General features: G+C 38.3%; 1 protein-coding gene across 1 annotated transcript in view; it reads right to left on the bottom strand.

Moving 5' to 3' along the window:
• Positions 1-24,393, bottom strand: part of MOXD1 (monooxygenase DBH like 1) — an 81,008-nt gene that overhangs the window by 15,196 nt on the left and 41,419 nt on the right. Inside the window, exons 5-9 of the mRNA XM_029224211.1 lie at positions 6,047-6,226; positions 5,303-5,405; positions 3,672-3,838; positions 2,381-2,572; positions 787-846 (exon numbers count right to left, since the gene is read on the bottom strand). Of these exons, the coding sequence (XP_029080044.1) occupies positions 787-846; positions 2,381-2,572; positions 3,672-3,838; positions 5,303-5,405; positions 6,047-6,226 (702 nt within the window). The remainder of the gene's footprint in view (positions 1-786; positions 847-2,380; positions 2,573-3,671; positions 3,839-5,302; positions 5,406-6,046; positions 6,227-24,393) is intronic.

Consider the following 24,393-nt stretch of genomic DNA (forward strand, 5'->3'; position numbering starts at 1 on the left):
ACTGACAAATTTTATGAATGCTTTTTCTGCCCCTATTGAAGTGATCATAAGTCTTTTTCCTTCGATCTCTTAATGTATAATGGCATTAGTGTATTTTCTAATTTGAACCAATTTTACATTCCTTAGTTAAGCCCAAATCAGTCCTAACGTTACAGTTTTATATAATGCTAGATTTGGTTTGTCGATACTTTGTCAAAGTTACTTCCCTCTGGTGCATGTTGTGGACCTTTCTCGTATTGCCCATATCAAGTTTCAGTATTAAGCTTATGCTAACTTCCTAAAATGAGTTGGTAGAAGGTGTTCCCCCTTTTCTTGTGCTCCCTGGAAGAGACCGAGGAAGGCGTGAGTGATTTATTTCTCGAATGTGTGGCAGAACTCCCCAGTAAATCTGTTGGGACCAGATTTCTCTTTGGGTCAGAAGCGCTAAGGTCATGGAATTTATTCTTCCTTTTGAAGTCTCGATTCATCTAAGTCCAGACTCACGCGCATGGTCATTAGTGACCACAGGTCTTTATAATAATATTTGGTGAGGAAAAACTGAAAGACTAAGGATAGCTTTTCCTGAAGGGGTCACTAAATTATACTGCAAATATTACCAAAGTATCATTAGTTAATCTGATAAAATGCTAAAACAGCTCTGATTTTACTTTTATGATGATTCATGTTCAAGACATTCAGGAATTTTGCTTCCAAATGTGAATGCTTTTCACTTATTTCTCTTCTAAGATCAAAGTTTATTCCTCCTCCTCCACAAATAAATTTTAATAATAATAAAATTCTTCTTACCCAAGTCATCCGGGCTCTATCTTTTGTGTTGTAGCGACACTCAGTAATTAGATGATCTCCCTAAAACATAAAAGTAGAAGCTTTCAGATTGGAATTTCATGTTGTTCTATTTATCTAATACATTTGTAGACCAACAGTTTAATTTGCTATATGAATGCATGCATTAAGTACTTTGATTCATAAGACCTTTGATATATTAAGTTCTAGGTTTGCTCGTATAATAAGCAAACAAAGAAACAAATAAGACTCTCTTTGTTCAAGCCAGACTCCACCATGTTCTAGCTGCATGACCTAGGTAAGGAAGTGACTCAACTGGGCACAATTTGTTCATCTAAAAAATAATGATAAAAATAGCACTTATCTTGCACAGCTGTCGGGAGATTACATGACAGATCACACATTTAGCTCTTAGTACAGATAAAACACTTCATAAAAGTTAGCCACAGATACTAGTTACTGGGAGTATCTCCTCATTTACATTATTTTCTTTAAAGGTCCTTAGGTATTCATTTTCTTAAAACAGATTTATGAGGCAAATTACTAGTAATTTATTTTTCCCGTACTTTCCAACCTTTTGAACAGTTCTGCACATAAGGAATATAATTGTTTATGGCTCCCCAGTCAGGTGAGTGGACAGGTTATTCATCAGAGGGAGTGAGCTCTGGGTAATGGCCCCCAGATTTGTCCTCCCTGCCTAGATATTCAGAGAGCCCAGAGATCAGTATCTCAACATATTCATACCCTACTTATGGCACACCAGTTATGTGTCACAAGGAGTTCTGAGATAACCCAATAAAACTGGTTGGAGAGTCCCAAGACAAGACAACACCATACAATGGAGGGTAGTCCTTAAGAATCTTGAGATCACTGTTTCTCAAATTTCATCTTCCTACTCTCAGGGTGTATCAGGGAATTTCTGCATGCAGAAAAGATATTGCTATTACTCTCACTTCATAACTAGTATAAGTATCTGACTTTTAAGAAGAGAATAAGGGTAGGAATTTATATAACTATTGATGGCCATTAAACAAAAAACTTGACAAAATGAAGCATCATAAAATTTTTTAAATTCTTCATTATTATAAAACATAAAATTCTCTCCTGTGTCGTTCCACTAGAACCCCAAGTACTGTTGCAAGCTGGGTTACACACAACAGAATAATTAGCTATGTCCACATATCTTTGTCAAATGAAAGAATTACCTTATATTCATTTTTACTGAAATGAAACTTCCAGAAACTGTCTTATGGTGAAAGCAGACTTCTGATCTTACCGTTACCTGAACTGCGAGCCGAAGGGCTGTGAACTGGGGAGTCAAGTTAAAAAAAAAAGATGCTTACAGCACAAGACCCAAGTTTTTATTTGCTCTGTAAATCAACAACTTGAGTTGCCCCTGGGAATAGTAAGAAAAATGAGTTTCAGTTTGGGAAAACAGAGCAAACACATTCCATGTGGCTTGTGCGACAGCCACGTGGGTGGCTTTGAGGATGTGGATGAGCGAGTTATTTCACCAGTAGAAACCCGGCTAATTCTCAGCAGACCTACGTCTCAGGACTTTGATGACATTCAGTGAAAAAGAACAAAACAATCGTACTGGTAAGATTGTTCGTTCTTCCTTTAGGTACTGAAACTCCTGGAAATTGAAGTCAAAATCATCATCATAAGCGAGTAATCTCATTTCTTCCCCTTTGCGAAAGTGACGCAGCCTGATGCCTCTGCCTGCCAGGTGAGCGTGGAGCAGAACAGCAAACACGTGGATGCCACTTGGCTTTTCAACTTCCAAAGCCTACAGGGGACACAGGGGAGGCCTGATTAGCCCAAATAAGCTCAGACAGTTCACCTTAAAACAGACTTGTAGAGACAACTGAGAAGAAACGCTTACACAATTTGAGTGAATGCATGAGCTGCCAGACATTTTGAATTTGGATTTTTCCTGACTTATACCTAGCAGTGTTATCTTTGTGAAGCAATACTGGCTGGGAGAAAAGAAAAGGAACTAATGCTTGCTGAGGACCAACTGGACCACTTCTAAATATTATCTTTCTTCTTTCTTCTTTTAGTAGGTAAGAAAGCAGTCAAAGCTCCTGGCAGAAAGATTCCAGTATGTTGGTAGCTTGCACATTGAAACTCTTAAAAGGAGAATCTATTCCCACTTTTCCAGATAAGAAAACTGAACTGGGAGAGTGAAATTAAATGCAATGCTCATGGTCCTACAGCTAGTGGTTGATGTCATGGCAATTTAATTCATGGTCTAAATGGCTTAAATAACTCAGAAGAGCACAATCTTTCCACTCCACCAGTCTGCCATACTGTCTACAACCACAATGTCCTATAATTCATAAGGAATACTAACCATGTCGAAATACTTTAATTCAAGAAAAAAGAACTATAAGTGGAAGCAGCCATTATGAAATACTTATATATGGTTTTCTCTTATCCAATATGTATTTTTATATTAGTTATTCTTGCTCTTTGGTTAAAGAAGGGAAGGCAACTATAAATCAGAGAAAATGAGAAAAAAATGAAAATGAATCATGGAAAAAACAAATATGGATAAAAGATAAAGTTGAGAAAGGAAAAGGGGACTACACAAACAAAGGTCAAAATTGTAAAAGAGAAAGTGAAGTATCCACTATGAAACAATCAAAGGAGGGGAAAGGAAGGAAAACACCCTGAAAATTATTCCTGTCTTTAAGAACTCTACACCTGTAGTCTTCAAGATTTAAAAAAGCAATAAAGGTCTTGCTAAAATTGTAAATAATTGTTTTACAGCATGACAACAAGAAAAAGATTAAAAATAAACTAACTTGGAATTTTCCAAACATAGTTTCTAAGAGCATAGATTAATCTGGAAACAGCAGCTCATAAACTCAGACATAGCATACCTCTTCCAGGCACTCCAGGGTGCAGTGACCCTCAGACCGGAAATCAGGCAGGCCTGGAGGGATTGTGTGGAAGAGGCTTACCCAGAGGCCAGCCTCAATCACCCCAGCGTCGTATTTCCTTATATCTGCCGTGTGAAATAACCTCAATCCAGAATTATCTAATAAGCCTGGAACGAGCATTTAAACAAGAATAATTAAAAGTGAGTTTAAGTTCTTAAAAAAGAAAAAGTTTTCCAGATTCAGTTGAAATGGGTTCATTGGCTTTTCTTAAAAATCTCACAAGGGAAAGGAGTACAAGCAAAGATTAATGGATGGCAACATTCAGCTTCACAAAGAGGTATTAAAAGACGAGTCGCCATATGGTCTGCAACCATTCTTGACTTACACAGCATACCATAGGAGACACATTTGTGTTGACTAGCTGATATATTCCACAATTACCTAACATGAAGACAGAACGAAAATTCTAAAGTCATTCATTAGAATATAGAATAACTCAACAGGAGTTTCATTTTATATTGTTTTGAGGTGAAGTTCAGTAACATTTACATAGAGGTGAAAACCCCTTGGTCTAGAAACCACCTGGTGATGAAGAAAAGTACTAATGGTTAACTTTCTTTATAGTTTATTACCAGTCTTTTAATAATTCATCAGTCATTCGATCAACAAACAGTTATTAAGAATCTATCATGTGAACAGCACAACAACAGGCACAGTGGGGAGGAAAGATGAATAAGACACATCTCTTTCTGTGACATAAGTTATCATAAGGACGGACAGTATGAGCCCCAACAATTATAAATCCGTTCCACTATAAAATTAATTGCTTCTTCTCTGCAGTGGTGACTTACCTACCTGTGACTACTGAACTGACCTTTGGATCAATTAACATATATATAATTTTGTATTAATTGTTGTGATTATTTTATTGTTTCTCTTTTCCCCTACACTATAATGTCCATGAGGGTGGGGACATTATGTTGTTAAACACAGATCCAGCACATCACTGGTGCTCAGTATTTGCTGAAAAATTGCACGAATCAGTGTAAAATAATAACTTTAAGTTTCTTCTGTTGATAATTTCCTATTAAATCCTTCAATTTTTTGGCTTTGGAATATTACATAGTAAATTCAGGTGTAAATGCCTCTCTTCATTTCAACATCATATTACACAGTGTCACTGCATAAATATTTTTGAGTATATTTATGGTTTGCCTATCACACAACAAAATGCTTAATATTTTCTAGTGTGATGTAGGATAGTTTTTTATATATGCTTTTAGAAAGAAAATATTTTGTAAGCACCATGTATTTGGGACTAATTTACATCATAAAGGGAAAAGTCTATTATTCTACTTCCTGGTAAGTAATATGCAAATTGCTTTTTAAAATTAGTGATCACATGCGCCCATTTGCCTGGTTCATCGCTGGTTAATGACTGTTGTCCCAGTGTAACTACTAATAGTGTCCTTTTTCATTCTAATAAAAGTATCCTAATTGGATGACAAATGTATAGGTTAATTCTTTCTACCACTGGATGCTATTTTATTTTAAGTCTGTTTAACTCTGTTAAAATAAAAAGTTACAAAACTTTTAAAATCATAGGTAGAATGTATAAAGAATACACTCACCTTCCTTATATGTTGGATTGTCATAATGGACTTCCAGGAGCACATAATGAGGGTCTAATGGAGTACCGAGGGATAATCCAACATGAGGTGGATAGGAAAAACCCTAAACAAGCAAAATTCCATGACATACTGTCCTGTGAATGTCCCTCAGAGCTCTGTTCCACCCAAAAGCCAGCCATTCTCAACGATATTTCAATATTTTTCAACTCCATTAATCTATAGTTGATCAAATAAAATGGCTTAAGGAAAGAATTACTTCCTATGGAAAGAAAAATAAACCACCCTCATATCAAAAATACTATATAGGGCCTCCCTGGTGGCGCAGTGGTTAAGAATCCACCTGCTAATGCAGTGGACATGGGTTCGAGCCCTGGTCCGGGAAGATCCCACATGCCACGGAGCAACTAAGCCCGTGCACCACAACTACTAAGCCTGTGCTCTAGAGCCCGTGAGCCACAACTACTGAGCCCACGTGCCACAACTAATGAAGCCCGGGCACTTAGAGCCCATGCTCCGCGACAAGAGAAGCCACCACAATGAGAAAGCCCGTGCACCGCAATGAAGAGTAGCCCCCTGCTCGCAGCAACGAGAGAAAGCCCACGCACAGCAATGAAGACCCAACGCAGCCAAAAATAAATAAATACATTAAAAAAAAAGTATATAGAGTTTTACATGTAAGTGTTAGACTCGTAGGGGGAAAAATGATCAATTAACTTCGTTACATCTCAGTAATCATTGGCCCACCTCTCCACCAATGGCCCACGCAAAAATGACAGTCTCGCACGTGAGGAAGGCATCGGGCATGTTAGGGTGGTAGCACTCGTGGCCGTGGTCCAGGACGCTGTCGCTGAAGTTGCTGCTGCACTGATAGAGCAGGATGTGATGGACCAGACTCTCGTGGCCTCTCTGTATCACGGGCTTAACCTAAGCAAGCACAGGTGAATGCAATGAATAAAAACACCCTACAACACCCTACGATAAGCATGAAATGAGCATAAATGATCATTAGTTTTTCAAAGGAATAGTTTTCTCATCTATGTAATGGTTATGTGGCTGAAGCATAATTTGTCCTGGAGACGATGACAGTGACGGTGATGATGGTGCTGACAGTGATGGCAGTGGCAAAGACAATGGCAACAGCAAAGATGCGATAACCACTTACTCCTCCGAGAATCCTAGGACTTTACTAATCTGTTGTTTGCTTTTTTAACTCACTGTTGTTTCCCTTAACATTCTGCATAGCAGCTGTTTCAAAACTTGCTTGCTCTCTTCCAGGTTTTACTTTGCCCTGGCACTCTCTGTCTCTCTCTGTCTCTCTCTCCATCTCTCTGTCTCTGTCTCTCTGTCTCTCTCTTTTTCACATAGAAAAAAAAAATCACACGGGCATAAACGCCTTCAGTCTCCCTCTCTACCACCTCAAAATGTTATCTTTACCCAACCCTACTGGCAGTAATAGATCATGTATCACCTATCTATCTATCTTTCTATCATCTATCATCTATCTATATGGTACAGAGCATAGTGCTAGGCACAAAGGAGGGCTCAATAAAGGATATTTTTATTTTAGTGATTAAAATCAAATTCTAACAAGAATTTTACCATTAGAACTTAGGAGAGAAAAAGTCACTGTAGCGATGCACTCCTGTGACACTGCTCAAATTAGAAGAAGAAAACTGGTGAAAATAGAATGAGTGGTAAAGTTGGTCCTGAAAGCGTGATTTAGGTGACTATGCTCCTTCCATTGTCCCTTCTGTTAAGTCCCTTCAGAACATTGTCCAGGAACCCAGAATGAGCTAAAAGCACATCCTAACAACCCAAAGAGCCTTATATCCAGAGGAAGTGGACGAGCACTGTACTTAGCTTAGCTGGGCTATAGGTGTTGCCATTAGTTACAGGGCTCTTTGAACCTTCTGTTCATCTGCCAAAGAAGGCCTGGTGTGTTCCTAAATTTCCAAGAGTTTAGCTGTCTTAGAGCTCATCCACATTTGTGCTTTTAGCCCGAACTACTCAAATGCAAAAAATTCATTTTAAAACCCTTGCTTTAGACAGTCATAAAGGTGAAGTGTTTTCAGCTACTTTCTCCTAAGTCTCTCCATTTTGATTTTCTAGTTTTCTTTATATATATGTGTTTACATATATATATGTATATATGTTTATATATATATATGTTTATACATATATATGTTTATATATATGTATATATATGTTTATATATATGTTTTTATATATATGTTTATATATATATATATGTTTATATATATATATGAAAATCTCAGCAGCCAAAGAGAGAAGCAGTAGGCAGTGAGTAGAGATCTGAACGGGCGGTCAGAGGTTCAAGTTTTTAAATCCAGCTTTTCCTTTGTATTGCAGAGTCCTGCCACACCTAACCCACACGTACATTTTTAACATCACATTCACAGAAAATGACGCTGCACATGGTTGTGTTTGCACTCGCCTCATCTCTAGAGGATCGTGTGCCCTGAAGACAGAAACTATTTTCTATTTTGCCTGAAAATGACAGTTATCGTTCAAGCATGATTGCGTAATATATAACAAGTACACAGAAGGACAGCCCAGGATTTCTACGAGATTGTAGTTTGCACATTTAGTTTGAGCTTTTTTGCGAGTACTTATCTGGGCACCTCAGTACTCCAAGGGGGACCGGAAACTGATAATATGTCCATAGTAAAATATTCAGGCACATGTGAGATTTTTGCTATGTGCCTTCTAAGTTCAGGCAGAACCTGTAGGTTGTACTGAGCTCTACAAGGTAGGTCCTGGATAGGAGCCCTTAGGGCAAATGAGGGTTGGCTGATGCCAAGGCAGCTACATAAACTAGAGGCCTTCATAATGGCACAGCAAGAGGGCGCTAAGAGAGGGTGGGGGCAGAGTATGTGAGGCTGGGTGGTGCCTGTCTTAGAGGAGCTTCAAATAAACTTCTTAAAAAAAAAATTCTTTAAGAACAAGTGCCTTTGTATGTACAAAGGAAGTGCTGAAGCCAACACCAAGTTGCCAAGCTAACAATGCATTCTAGGAACAATAATAGTAACATCTGTCTTTTATTTAGCACCTACTAACTACCAGCCACTATTGAGTCATTTCACATATTTCATTTACTATTTATAACAAGTCTACAAGGTAAATGTTATTGTCTCCATTTTACAGATGAGAAAACTAAGACTCAGAAGTTTAGGCAGCAAGTTCAAAGTACCATGGCTAGGAAGTGGTGGATGGGGATTTGAAACTAGGCTGGTCTGACCCCAAGGTCAGTACTCTTCTGCTGCAACACGTTGTTGAAGGAAGATACGTTGGAGATGCACCAATGACCTTGGAGGTTGCTCCCAGTGAGCGGGCGGATGAAGGGTTTCACATAAGGCAAGTTGCCGACAGCTGTCAGGCAGAAGTCAATGCCAGGAGGTGCTTTCAGAGCCACTATGAAAATCCCCATGCAATACTGCCATCAGGGGAGCAGTGCCGGACTGGGAGGGAGCGTCATGCCTCGGGAGTCTCCTGCCCTCCTTGCCACCCAGTCCAAGTACCCTTAGCCTCTAGGGAGAGGAGACAGACTGTGACCTTTAACTGTGCTCTCTCCTAAGGAGAGCAAATAACAAGGTCTCTCCTCAAAACTCAGTGAAGGCTTTAAGGAGAATTAAATTGCAATCCAAGCCCCAGGTTACAAATGGATAGTACAGCCTAGAAAATGAGGATTTCCTAAGAAAAATACACTCATAAAACAAGAAGGAAACTTACTGCAGGCAAACCTAGGTACTGATCATAAGAAAATATAGGAAGCCTTGGAAGAAGTGAAGCCCTTGGAAAAACAGAATTTTTTTTCTACTGTGAGACGAAAGAGACAAAGAAAGAGAAGAAGCCTGAGAATGATACGTAAGGATAACTACTGAATGAAGAGGCCACAGACGTGGGAGGAAAAATATGAGTTATGAAACTCCTGAAAAGAGGAGAATTTCTTGATAGAGAATTTTAAGTTGACCATGGGGGATAATTAAGTGAGACACCAAGAATATCCCCATGGATGCGAATAACCCGACAGTGCAGGGTCCAAGTTCCAGGGAATGTGAGCTCCTTGATGAGAGCGGGACGGGGCCATTGGCTTATGGTGCCCAGCACAGGAGAGAATTTCCCACAAAGCTTCCTGTCACGCTTAAGAGCCTAGTGACGCCAGTGCATGGCTACCAATCACCAAATGACGGCTGCACGTTATCTTCCGCTGCCGCAACCAGTTCCACAAACATCTGAAGCAGTCATAGCACTCGAGTTTTATCCCCTGCTGTGATATCCTTCTCTTCTCCCAAGTAAGGCTGAGGCAGAGATCAGCGAGTACATCTGAGGAAGGAGAGTGAGGTGCACAAGGGGTCCATGACTCACACTGCTTGTTGGCTGAATGCAAGCACTCAACACTACTCTTTCTTGTGCTCTTGGTAACAGTCCACAGGAAAGAATTTTCCTTTTGCATCACTGCCTTGTTTGAAACAACGGTGGAGTGCTATACTTTTGTATTTAAATATTTCCGAGACAAATAAGGCTGTAAGGCTTATTTGTCTATCAGTGCTATAAGGGGCAGCACTTACAAAGGATTTCCTATTTTGATTACTACTTCATAGGTGTCACATTATTATCACAATCAAAATGGGAATGCCAAAAGTGGCCTCTATCCAGAAAAGTATTACAATGATAGAAATTGTCACAGAAGGTCATGGCAAGATAAAGTACACAAATATAAATAAACTGGCATTCCTGAGACTGTAATGAACATTTAATTGAATTTTGCTTTTAGTTGGCTATATGCCTGCAGAAGAAATAAATAAAAAGAAATATCTTTTAAAAGTGCCTATGGAAGTGGGTGGCAATGACACCCACCTCGTGACATATTAAACTGTGTGATTGATCACTGTGTTCTTGCACATAGCTGGAATTTACAGACCTAGAGCAGATGGTAGGCCGGTACGCCCACCTTCGTATGCAACAGAAGCCAGGGAAGGATGGCCTGGCAGCCGCGGGTTATCTGTTAGCATGGGTGCAAACTAAAACACAGCCGGAGAGCAAAAACGCAGATGAAAAAGAGAGGGAAGTCTTCAACCTGAAGGATTTTAGCAGGTAAAACAACCCCTTCAGTTAGTTCAAGAAACTGGAACTTTGGGATACTCTTGAGAGGACTTAGCAGTAAAAAAGAGAAGAAGAAGAAGAAGAAATAAAAGCTGCTAAGCATAGGCAAGACAAAGATGAAAATTAACATCGATGGTAAAATGACCTAGACATTGAAAAGCCCCAGATATTTATACTGTTTCTCATGACCCCATCTTTTCTTGACCTCTTTAGTCAGGTCAAAGCAAAGTCCCTGCAACACCCAGACTACTTAATAACTACTTATTGAATGGAAATGAAGGGACTACTCCCTTTTTCATGAAGCCAACATTAAGGAGGCTGAGTCATCAAATGCAATGCCTCCTAACTTCCTGACCATCTCAGCTCCAGTGACTTATGCTGCATCCCACTTCCCTCACCATCTCCCAGAGGTGCAGTCGATCAACAAGTCCAGTGAGCGCTACCTTTAAAAGGTAACCGGATGCCAAGGAGAAACAAAGCCTGTGCGCCACAACTACCGAGCCTGCGCTGTAGAGCCCGCGAGCCACAACTACTGAGCCCACGTGCCACAACTACTGGAGCCCACATGCCACAACTTCTGAAGCCCACGTGCCTAGAGCCCGTGCTCCGCAACGAGAGAAACCACTGCAATGAGAAGCCCACACACCACAACGAAGAGTAGCCCCTGCTCGCCACAACTAGAGAGAGCCCGCGCACAGCAACGAAGACCCAACACAGCCAAAATAAATAAATAAAATATATTTATTTAAAAAAAAAGGTAGCCTGAAAGTAAGTAACCATGTTTTCTCAACTTTCAAATATCAATTACCTTAGTACTAACACTTGCAGAAAGAAACCTATTTTTTGCTTAATTCCCCTACACTGGGTTGAGCAATGTTCCTCCAAAATTCATGTCCACCTGGAACCTCAGAATGTAACCTTGTTTGGAAATAGGGTCTTTGCAGATGTAATTAGTTAAGATGAGTTTCTACTGGCTTAGGATGGGTCCTAAATCCAATGACTAGTGTCTTAATAGAAGAGAGAGGAGAAGGAGATTCAGACTCAGACACACACACACACACACACACACACACACACGGAGATGGCCACGTGAAGACAGAGGCAGAGACTGAAGTCAAGTTGCCACAAGCCAAGTAACCCCAAAAGGCAGCAGAAGCTGGAAGGGCCAAGGAAGGTTTCTCCCTTAGAGCCTTCTGAGAAAGCATGGCCCGGTCAACACCTTGATTTTGGACTTCCGGCTGCCAGAGCTCTGAGAGAATCAATTTCTGCTGTCTCAAGTTACCCAGCTTGTGGTCATTTATTATGGAAGCTCTAGGAATCTAATACAGCCCCCAATCTCAATTTTTTAAAATAAAAAACTAACAATTCTCAGATTTTTACACCTGTACCCAGGCCATGGTTGTCTCTGCATTTGTTTGTGATGTGAACTTATCACAAATGTACATTGTTTCCTCTTACTTGAATAGATCTGTAGATTAGTTAATAATATTGTATCAAGGGTAATTTCCTGGTTTTGATAGTCAAACTAAGTAAATGTAAGATGCTAGCATTTAGGGAACTCTACTATTTTTACAACTCTTTTTGTAAGTCTGATATTTCAAAATAAAAAGTGTAAAAAGTAAAAAACAAATAAGATTCACTATCTATAGCTAAATATATGTGTTATCTTGCTTTTGTTTTTATTTTTGGCGGGTAAAAAAGAGGGGGATAAAATGCCCTTCTTGACTGGTCTAAGTATACTGAGCTCAGTGAGAAAAACAGGAGGTGATTAGAGCTCTTATGAACAATTTTCCTATACTTATTCTTCCAAGTCTACCCATTTAAGATGTGACTTGCTGGAACATGAGTGGAACATAGCTCTCCAAAACCAACTTGCAGTCTAATAAATTAAAAATTAAAACAAAAGGAAAGAGGTGATGGGTGGAATCTGTAATGAGCTGGAAATTTTGTAAATCCCCATCACCACTTTTCTTCCTGCCCGTCCTTGTTCCTGGCATCCCTCTTTACATACGCACCCGAAGCACAGGTTGCTGTCCATGTAATAGCAGGTAAACCAGCTCTGACAAAGGTTATCCAAAGGGCACCTGGCTCGTAAAGTGATGCAGCCTACGAGAACATTTCAGCCAGAACTAGTAGTATAGATAGATGATTATACGGTCATGTGACTATTTGCTTCCCTCTCTCCCTTTCTCCCTCTTTATCTCCATCCCTGATGGGGAGAACTCTTGGAGAATAACAATATGTCTGACTTTTAAGAGGCAACCAAATTGAGCAAGAGAATGATATCACTGTCCCACAGGTAATCCACTCTGAAAAAGTTCAGGGTTCAAAGCAAAACCTGACTGATTGATATGGCATCAAGAGGTCACAGCTTGAATGGACTTGGCAGCTAAAGCCCAGGAAATCATGTTCAAATCAGATGGCGATGACTAAAAGAAATGAAGAAAAGGGAAAAACTGAGGGAAAGGAGATCTCTGGGAAATAATTCACTCCGTACTGCAATCCTGAATTCTCCTAGGAACTACCATCTTCATGCATGACCATGCCCGTGCAGCCACAATTGACCAGTTCAGGGATGGGTGCCCAATGCATCAATCCTTTCTGGGGATTTTCAAACTATGAAAAAGAAACCACTGCCTTCTAGAAGGTGGAGATTGTGGAAGAAGCCAACATGTGGTGAGATACAATAAAGTCAGTACACAGAAAAGTGCCAAAGCCAAGACAGTCTTTGAATACCTAACTTAAGCTGTTCCTGAAACCAGCTGCATCTCTGCCATTCTGTGGCTTATTTATTCAACCTTTCCTCTTATTTCATGAATCAGTACATTCCTTTCTATTTCCTAAGATAGTTCAAGTTGGGTTTCTGTTACTTGCAACCAAGAGCCCTGATTAATAATCACACAACTATATATCATCAACTTGTCAATATGTGTGTGCATTTATGTATGTGCTATCCGAAAATATCTTTTTTTCTCTTAGGAAACTTGCCATATAAAACTGCTTTGCTTTTGTTTTACTCTTTTATCTTAATTATTATTCTTAATTGGATCTGGGTAAGTTAATAACAAAGTTACTTCAATAAAATACCCTTAATAGGCAATATGGGGGAAAAAAATCACCCCCTCTAACACACATAAATGTCTCTCTCCCTTGCTTATTGATTTCTGAAATTCCACATAGGCACTTAGTACTAAGGCTGTTTTACTTGGTGAACATGCACATACCCTTGAGAAAGGTAAAACATTATGATTTACAGTCATTAATTTCTGCATGTGAATTAATGAGGTACTTTTGCCAAACACTTCAAGCATATTAAAAAAAAAACAAAATAAAACAGAAAATTACCTTTAAGAAAGTTCATAACACAGCATGCTCAGTGTATGTATTGTTTTTTGAATTTTTAATAGACTATTCATGAACTCTAAGATAGCTTCTGGCCCTATATTTATATATTAATTTTTGGTTAACTGAGATATTTAATAAGCTAGAGATCACCTACCTACTCTAAGAAAATTTAAATTAACACCTATATGGCCAGCAAGGAGTAGTGGAATGACCTGGAGGTTTGGAGACCAAGGTCACTTCCTGCTGTGCCACTAACCGGCTGTGCGACATGACCTTGAGCAAGTCCCATCACACTAGTTCTTACTTTCCATCAGGCTCTAAGGCTCTAGTTTATATACAGACTAGACATATAAACATAAATATTACATTCATTAATCCTCAAAACAACCTGATGAGCTTAGGTAATAGAATTTTCACACATTTTATAGAAATGGAAAGTAAAACACATATAAGTTAAGAAACTTGCCCAAGTGTCAGAGCCCTGGTTTGACCTCCGGCAGCCTGGACTGGGAGTCCGTGTTCCTAACCACCACACTGATGTACTGGCTTCTTTACTGGCAGGGTAGTAGATGGGGCAGCGTCTACTCCACCAAGATCACTTCAGTTCCCTGTAGCCTTTACTGTGTACCCATCACCCAGGTTCTGGTGCCTAATTTCTAGGCACCAGAGGCATGATTCTGGATTCACTTTGCAAACAGCAAGAAATACCAGAAAATGTACATTCCTCTAGGGAAGGTGAAAGGTAAGAGAATATGAATGCCTGGTAATCTTGTGTTAAATAGGACAACTCTAAACATACTTTATATTCTTCATGGGTGCTATGGACTGAATATTGGTGTCCCTGCCCCCCCAAATGGATATATTAAAATCCTAACCCCCAAGCTGATGGTATTACATGTGAGACCTTTGGGAGGTGATCAGGTCATGAGGACAGATCCTCATGAATGGAATTAGTGCCCTTATAAGAGACCCCAGAGAGCTCCCTTGCCCCTTCTTCCATGTGAGGTCACAGTGAAAAGACAGCCATCTCTGAGGAAAAGGTTCTCATCAGATAGCAAAGCTGCCAGCACCTTGATCTCTGCCTTCCCAGCCTCCAGAACTGTGAGAAATAAATTTCTGTTGTTTAGAAGCCACCTAGTCTATGGTATTCTGTTAGAGGAGACCAAACGGGCTAAGACAATGGGATTAAATTAAACCTGGAACTACAAGGCAGTCACACACTTGCTTGGCTTCTTCCCTTTCCCTAGCCTTACTCTGCCCCCTACTGTTTTCTCCTGGTACTTCCTTAATCAATCCTTGTACATAAAACCTTGTCTTAAAGGACTGAATCTGGGAACTCAACCTAAAGCAAGTAGCATAATGTAAGAGCATTTTTGGACCACATTTTCTTGGGTTTGAATCTTGCTCCATTACTTTCATATTTATTTATTTTCCTTGAAATATATTTGACATATAACATTGTGTAAATTTAAGGTGTACAACATGCTGATTTGATACATTTATACACTGTAATATAATTGCATCAAACTTGTTAAAGACTAGATTTTAATTATTCCCACCACAAAAAAAGGAATTGATAATTACGTGACTTTCTATCTCTGTTTCCTCGTTGCTCTGTTTCTCTATCTCAGTTTCTTTATCAGAAAATCAGTGATAATGAGAGTTACTCACAAGATTATTTGAGAATCAAATGGCTGGTACATATAAAGCAACAGACACCTTGTAGGTGCTCAAAAAGTGATGTATTATTATAAATTGGGTTCTGGGTTTTTAAATACATTTTTAACACTGTGCCCACATAGATAACAAACAAAACTATGTAAATAATTTATTCACAAACGCCAGTATTTCAAAATCAAATTTTAAGGCTTTATGTTATAAATATTCAATCAAAAAAATATCACCATGGTCAAATGTTTTATTGCAAAATATGTCATCATGTGAAATACAAATTTATGTGTGCCTTGTCAATTTATTTAGGATTTGAGTTTCAAATTTGTAGACATAAGACTGAGCCGTATTTTCTTGACAGAGATCTTTTTCTGAATTACAACCACCCTCCTTTCTCCAAAAGAAACTTAGCTACATTGACACTTATGTGTGTTGATGTATAATTTTGAATATAAATGTTCCTTATCATTTTGCTCTGAAAATCTTTTCTCTTAAATGCCCTCCATTCATGCACTCAACTAATCAACTAAAAAACAACAAAAAAACAACAACCCCCCCCCACACACACACCTATATCTACTCTACTGTTTGCTCTTTGTTAGGTGCCAAGGGGGGAAACAAAGATGCATCGTACATGAATCTGACAGTCATATGGCTCATATTCTAGAACGGTAGAGAAGCAAAGGCCAGAGAATGATCATTTTTGGTTGCCTTCCAGCACTGATTTTCCTATCAGAATCCTGAACTGCTTAACTACACCATTGGGCTAAGAATGATTCCTACTTCCCCTGAATGGCCTAAACCCATTTATGTGATCCCATCCTTGACATGAACTTAAATTGGTCAAATCACAGGGACTTTTCCATGGTGGCTGACAGAAGAGCTGTCCTCTCCCTTCCCCAAGATGTGAAAGAGAAAGTGTTACATCAGGAATTGAGGCTGCCATTTCCCTACCATGAGGGAAAACAGCCTAAGCATGAAGACAACACAATGGTAAAGGCCAAACTCAAAATGAAGCTGCAGCTCTTGAAACATCACAAACCACCAGACTAACAGATTTGCCTGAAATAAATGCAAGCAATGCTCAGTTGAAATAAAAATGGGTTTGACGCTGACAGTAATTATCAATGACAATTATTTTCTTCAGTTACCCTTCATTTGTTTCTTCCCTCTCTTTAGACAAACAATGCAAACTGAGATGAGCATCCAAATCTGGATAAAGTTAGAAGCTTTGTTAATTAAGACTTCTGAAAAAAAAAAAAAAAAAAGAGTTCCCCAAATATTAGCTAATGGCTGCGTCTCTGGTTCTATAACATATTTGAAAGCCAATTTTTTTTCATGAGAACACTGAATATTTAGAATATGCCAAAGCAATATGGCTCATCCTATTTCATATTTCTCATCTTCAAAATATCCTTCAAGCTCCTTTCCAGTCACAGCATTCATCCTACTCTACACCTCCTACACATCCTACCTGAATTATACCAATAGCCACATACTTATCTTCTTAAATGTCTAGGAACTTGCTTTCTGGACCACACTCCATATCCCAGCCAAACCATCTTCACAGATTACCACTTTTCACATTGTAAATCTGAATAATATTCAATGGCTCCATACCACCCATCTGGTAGCTGATCAAGTCCACACTTCTTTTTCTGACATCTGGGGCGCTCTGTCATTGGCTGCGTGTTAGTTACAGAGCCCTATATGCATGAATTTCCATCCATAAGAATCACTTCTCTTTATGCATCATGTTCGTTCTTACCTCCATGATTTCATTAGCACTGTTTTCTCCACCCAATACATTCCCCTTACTCAACTTTGCTTGCTAAAATCTTACTCATTCTTGAAAGCCCAGCTTTTGTTTTCCCTGGATTCCTTCTCTGATTATTTTGGCTCACATTTGCCTTGTTTCTCTGAACTTCTTTGGGGAGGCAATACTCTGTGGTAGCTTGAAGCCAAAGACTTGGTTTAGAAGCCAATGTCTAGAAACAATAAATGCTGGAGAGGGTGTGGAGAAAAGGGAAACCTCTTGCACTGTTGGTGGGAATGTAAATTGATACAGCCACTATGGAGAACAGTATGGAGCTTCCTTAAAAAACTACAAAGAGAACTACCATACGACCCAGCAATCCCACTACTGGGCATATACCCTGAGAAAACCATAATTCAAAAAGAGTCATGTACCAAAATGGTCACTGCAGCTCTATTTACAATAGCCAGGACATGGAAGCAACCTAAGTGTCCATCAACAGATGCATGGATAAAGAAGATGTGGCACATATATACAATGGAATATTACTCAGCCATAAAAGAAACAAAATTGAGTTATTTGCAGTGAGGTGGATGGACCTAGAGTTTGTCATACAGAGTGAAGTAAGTCAGAAAGAGAAAAACAAATACCGTATGCTAACCCATATAGATGGAATCTAAGAAAAAAAAAAAAGGTCATGAAGCACCTAGGGGTAAGACGGGAATAAAGACACAGACCTACTAGAGCACGGACTTGAGGACACGGGGAGGGGGAAGGGTAAGCTGTGACAAAGTGACAGAGTGGCATGGACATATATACACTACCAAACGTAAAATAGATAGCTAGTGGGAAGCAGCCGCATAGCACAGGGAGATCAGCTAGGTGGTTTGTGACCACCTAGAGGGGTGGGATAGGGAGGGTGGGAGGGAGGGACACGCAAGAGGGAAGAGATATGGGAACATATGTATATGTATAACTGATTCATTTTGTTATAAAGCAGAAACTAACACACCATTGTAAAGCAATTATACTCCAATAAAGATGTTAAAAAAAAAAAAAAAAAGAAGTCAATGTATGGCGCTTACCAGCTGTGTGACCTGAGGCAAATTACTTAAACTTACTGAAACTCAGTCCTCTTATTTATAAAATATAAATACAAACCAACTTTTAATCCATTATAAAAGTAAAAGAAGATGCAAGAGGGAAGAGATATGGGAACGTATGTATATGTATAACTGATTCACTTTGTTATAAAGCAGAAACTAACACACCATTGTAAAGCAATTATACCCCAATAAAGATGTTAAAAAAAAAAAGTAAAAGAAAATGTGTCTAGCACATAATAATTCATAGTAAGAGGTTGAAAACTCTACTCAATTCTGTATAACTTAGCACATCTATCATTTTTTCCTTATTGGATGCAATAATTTCATACATGAGTTTTTTTCTCCCTACTTGGAGTAGCAACTCATTGTCTTACCACTTGTTGACAATTCATTACATGGAGCAGGCTTCTTCAAAGTCTTTATTATTTCTGTGCTTTAATTAAGAAAACAGAACATCAAGACTAGTTATTGCTATTCTCTGACATGCAATTTCTAACTTACTTGTAAGTGTGAGCTGTTTTTAAACAATGAATTGAAGTTTTAGGTAAACTTGCATTTAGATTCTGGCAATTCATGGAATCAAAAGTACATATTGTTTATATAAAATAGACATGATTTGCTGTTTCATACTGCAGAAAAATGGTTCAGAGAACTTATCCAACAGTGCTATTAGCCAGTGCATGCTATTCAATGCAGCGATACATATATCAAAGGTATGAGTATAACTGGATTTTTGCCAATCCTATGCAGGGTAGAGAGACACACGTGGACCAACATGTTTTATGAAGGATAAAAACTGCAGAAATGGGGGATATCTGATAGGAACATAGCTCAACATCACAGAATGACAGGGGAGACAGAACAGTGCAATAAAAATGCATGGACACTCCAACTTTATCTAAAGTGACCCATCCTCCTACTGTGGAGAAGTGGACTATAGGCTAATAGAGGAAAGAACTGGAAGCAACACTCAGCTGAGCAAAGATAAGTAAACATTAAATTACCAAAATAATGAGGAAAATATTCACATTTATGTCAAGCAAAGCACCAATTCCCTTGATATAAAAAAACTCTGATAAACAAACAAAAAGACAATAGTAGAAACAGGCAAAGTTACATGAGTGAAAAGTATATAGCAAAGAGATACAAGTGGTTACAAATAGAGAAAAAGTTGTTAAAAGTCATTCATAACTACATAAATGGAAATGAAAACAACGTACTCTTTCACCTATCAGATTGTAAACACGTTAGAAGTTTGTTAAAAGGCAATGTCGGAGAGTGGACTGAATGCTATATCCCCCAAAAATTCATCCATTGAAGTCCCCATCCCCAAGGTGACTATATTTGGAGAGAGAGCCTTTATGGAGGTAATTAAGGTTAAATGAGCTCATAAGTGTGGGGCCCTAATCCAAAAGGATTAGTGTCTTTATAAGAAGAGACAGGAGAGTGCTCTCTTTTTCTTTCTCTCTCTGCCATGGGAGGACACAATGAGAAAAGAGCCATCTACAACTCAAGAGAAGAGGCCTCAGAGTGAAACTTACCTTGCTAGCATCTTGATCTTGGACCTCGTAGCCTCTAGAACTGTGGGAAATAAATATCTGCTGTTTAAGCCACCCTAGTCTGATTTTTTGTTATGGCAGCCTGAGCAAACTAATACAGACAGGAAGTATGTAATAGCAGAAAACTGAAACGATTTAATGTTATCAATTAAATTATATTAAATTCAGACAATGGACTACTACACAGTCATAAAAGAATTAAATAGATCTGTACATACTGGAGTGAAACATTTTCCAAGAGATAGTTAAATGTAAAAAGCAAGTGTCAAAATATATAGTTTAATTCCTTTGAAGTCTAAATATAAAAACAAGAAAAAATATATATGTAAAGAGAGAGGACTTAAAATGTAAACAGAAATAGACATAAAGGTGTATGATTGCATATGTATAGGAAATTTCAGAAAAATACAAGAAAACATTAATGATGGCTTAGGAGAAGCAGAACTTGAATGGTAGAAATTAGAACTTTTTGCTTTTCATTGTATGGCCTTCTGTATCTGAGTTGTTTACACTGAAGAAATATTAATTTTATAATATATTTTAAGAATTCTGGGTTCATCACTTATTAGCTGAATGGCCCCTGACAAGGTAATTAATTGAGTCTTTTTTTCCTACCTCATAAGGTGATTGTGAGAATCACATGAGGTACTAGAAACTCCTACAACAGTGCATGGTATATACAAACATCATCAAATATTAGTTCTCATGTTTCCTATCCATAATCTATCTAGGATACTTCCTTGAATGTTACATATACATCACATTTGTGTTATGCTATTACACTTGAATATATAATACAGTCCCCCAAAATGTAAAAAATGTTTATTTCCCTAATCTTGAGTCAATGCAACAATAGTCTGTTTCCTCTCATGATTTTTTAATTTAAAATTAGTTATTTACAGTAATAATTGACCAGGATGGAACAACATTCTGTTCCTCTGAAAACCCAATTATAGCATCCAAATTTTTAAGCCCTTAGAATAAAAGAGTTTTCTTCCCCAAACCTGTTGTCAAGACTTTCCAGCCCACTGGCAGATGTCACTGAGTTGGCTTCACCTCTGAACAGACACAGCTCCTGCTGGGAGGGTCCCGGCAAAGACACCGAGACCTTTCCTTGGTTCTGCATCAAACATTTTCTGTCTCCCTGGATTGTTTTTGCTTCTTGGTCTCCTTTGAAGCTACAGTTGCTGGTCTGCTTTTTGTTTTTGTTGTTGTTGTGTGTGTGTTTTGTTTTTTTTTTTAATGGTTTAAAGGCCTAATAATTCCATCCATGAAAGGACAGAACTCAATTACTAACAGATGATCCACATGATAAAATGCCATAGCCCCAAATTAGGGGAAAGAAAAAATTTAGTTTTTCATTTAGCCCAATACAACTTACATGTAAAAATAACTGATTTAATTCTGCATATTTTAAAACTAACTCTTCAAGACTTGTTTCCACATCCTGAAACTTCTAGTACCTGTGTTTATATATAATTTATCATAATAATTTTGGCACATTTAAGTAAAGTGTATTATTTTAGCATTGATTCATCATAATTTAAGGATTGTTTTTCCTGGAGAAATTTAATAGATGGGCTAACTTTTTTTTTTCCTCTAGGAGTACGGAAATAATCATTACATGGCATTTTTTATTCCTTCACGCATAGTTTAAAGATTAGATGTAATTGTAAGCAATACAAATGAATAACACTGCCTCATGCAGAATTCTATGTTGGCTTTTATCCAGTGGTGTAGAATTCACTGCTCTTTAAATTTAAATTAAATTTAAGTTTAAGGCATAGTCTATGTTTTTATCCTGTAATGAAAGTAGGAGAAACTGATGTTAAGTATTTTTCTCTAAGATATGAAATAATGTCGCTTTAGAGCTGGTAGTAAATGCAGGTTTCCAAATCATAATTCACTTCATTGAATTTTGGCCCTTTCTATGAAGTGTCTACAAGTAACAGAGCAGAACTGTTCAGTTCAGCCCAGAAATTAGATACGTAGTCCACAGTGCCACACATTCAAAGTTCATTTGTTTCAGGGATAAGAGATACTTTACTGAACATTGTTTATAATTCACCATCGCTGACTTGAATTTAGATTTGAGTCATTCATCCAACAAGCATTCATTAAGCACCATTGTCAGGAGCTGTACCCAGAACTGAAGGTCTAAGGATGAGCATGGCACAACCGTCCTGGGGCTTAACTTCTAAGGTTAGGTAAAAAGATGCATCCCATAGGAAATATATAGGTGCTACAGCATCAGTAATAGCTATCAATTGTATTTATGTGTACCAAGCACATTACACATACTATCACATTTAATTTCATTTCATCTTCATACCATCCAGAGACAGGTATTATTGCCTTATTTTATAGACAAGGAAATTGAGGCACAGTTAAGTCAATGGAACAAACTCACAGAGCTGCTGAGTAGCAGGCTTGAATTTGCACCCAGGGCTGACTAGCTTAAGTCCCATTATCTGGGGGACAGTTCTTGTCTCCCTTTCTTATCCACACAGACTGCAGTGGGGATCTGAAGGGGGAGCTATGGTTAGAAAAAGAATTGGAATAAGGCTTAAAAATAATTTTGTACTTTAACACTACAGTACTGTTTCAAAGAGTCATTTGATTTTATTTATGGAACTTTGCCCTCTGGTTGGAAAAGGGATGATAAAAATAATAAAAAAGAAGGTGATCTCACAGAATTTGTGATTAGCCATTACTACAATTAAGAAATACATATGGGGACTTCCCTGGCGGTCCAGTGGTTGAGACTCTGTGCTTCCACTGCAGGGTGCACGGGTTCCATCCCTGGTCGGGGAACTAAGATCCCGCATGCCATGAGGGCAAAATATTTTTTTTTAATTTTTAAATAAAAAATTTTTTTTAAAGATTAAAAGAAATACATACGTATAGTCTTTACATTTCAGGAAAATTAAACAAATACCAGCGAATGGCTTTTATAATTCTGGCTCCCCTCTTTGTTTCTTTCTTATTCTCTACATGTTTAAACATGAGGCCTCCATAAAAAGAAGTCCTCATTTATAGGGCAATTCCATGAAAAGGGGAAAACAACAAAACGAAGAGTGTCTCACTCAGGCTACGGCTGAGTTAACACTGCTCTTCTGTGGGTGAACCTCCACTCTAGATGGATAACCCCTCCTCCACGAAGCCTTTGCTTAGCTTAGTTAAACAGGATCACACTGAATTCACCTTTTCAAAGCCCTTCAGTCTCCTGCTGCCTTCTAGCTATTTGAATAAATAAGTCTTCTCCTCTAGATGTAGGATTCTGGAAAGCAAAGCAAGTATCTCATTAATCTTTTAAGTTATTTGCTTGTTTCTGATTTTAAAAAGTTTATACCTATAGAAAATAACATCGTTTATAATAGCAACCACCCAGAATTAATTAGCATATTGTCATTTTTACTTTGTTGTTCCTCTTTGCCCCCACTAAATCCAGCACATTCCTCTCTTCTCACCAGGCACTCAATGGTGACCTGAATGGCAAACTCAGGCATTCAGAGTCTCAAGGAATAACTCACGGGTCATTAGTCTTAACAGGTCTGATCTTCTTTTTCCTAAACATGGTCTCCATCTTCTTTAAATTAAATCTCAAATAACTTTTGCAATCAATACTTTTTATCAGAGCTTAAATATCCTTAGGTCTGCTGTTATAGTAATTACACAAAAAATGGTTCTATTTATGAGAGAAACATAAAAAGCATGGGTGATTTATTCCATATTCTTCTCAATCAGATAAAAGCCACACTCAGTCTAAACTTCATTATTCACAACCTTCATAGGTATTCATATTATGAGAGAAATGTGCAGTTTCAGAAATGTGGCCAATCTCCTTTCTTGGCAGTTGAAAGACGAAACCTAAAAATGATCTGATAAATCGAGTTATGATAATGGTTCTAAGAAAGAACTCGTCATCTTCTCTTCCCCATGAACCATCTCTTCCTTTGGATTTTTATTAAAGTCTTAACCCCTAATATCAAGTGAGCTGCCAAGTGTTTCAACTTCCACCCCTACAACAACACTTGTGTGTATTCTCTCCTTATTTCCCAAGCCACTCCCAGTGGAGGCTGTCTTTTCCTCTCACGTATACTTGTCCTAGATTAGAGGCTAAACTCCTACCTCTAATCTTCTGTATTCTAAAATCTCAACAACAAATCATGCCATTCCTCTAGTCAGAATGCAATAGTTCTGCTTTGCCTCAAGAGAAACTCACTTTTCAACCTCCTACCCATGCTCCATAGGATCATGTCACAAGACCCTCAAACATTACTAGGAAGATCTGTTCTCTGCGCCTGTGGTCATGGCATTCCAGCCTCCTCAATCCTGAATCTGGCAAAACTGAAATGTATCTGAAAGCTTGAGCTTTCAGTAGGATAGCTAGCTGTTTTAAACACCCCTCAGTTGGAAAACATCTGGATTCTCAAAGCTTAAACATACCTTCAAATGTACTGATAAGCTCGGTAAGAAATTAAAGAAATTAAAGGAAATTTCTCAAAGGTAAATTTATATGTATATATG

This window comes from Monodon monoceros, unplaced genomic scaffold (genome assembly GCF_005190385.1).
Source record: "Monodon monoceros isolate NGI ecotype Baffin Bay Population unplaced genomic scaffold, NGI_Narwhal_1 Super_Scaffold_15, whole genome shotgun sequence".
NCBI classification, from domain to species: Eukaryota; Metazoa; Chordata; class Mammalia; order Artiodactyla; family Monodontidae; genus Monodon; species Monodon monoceros.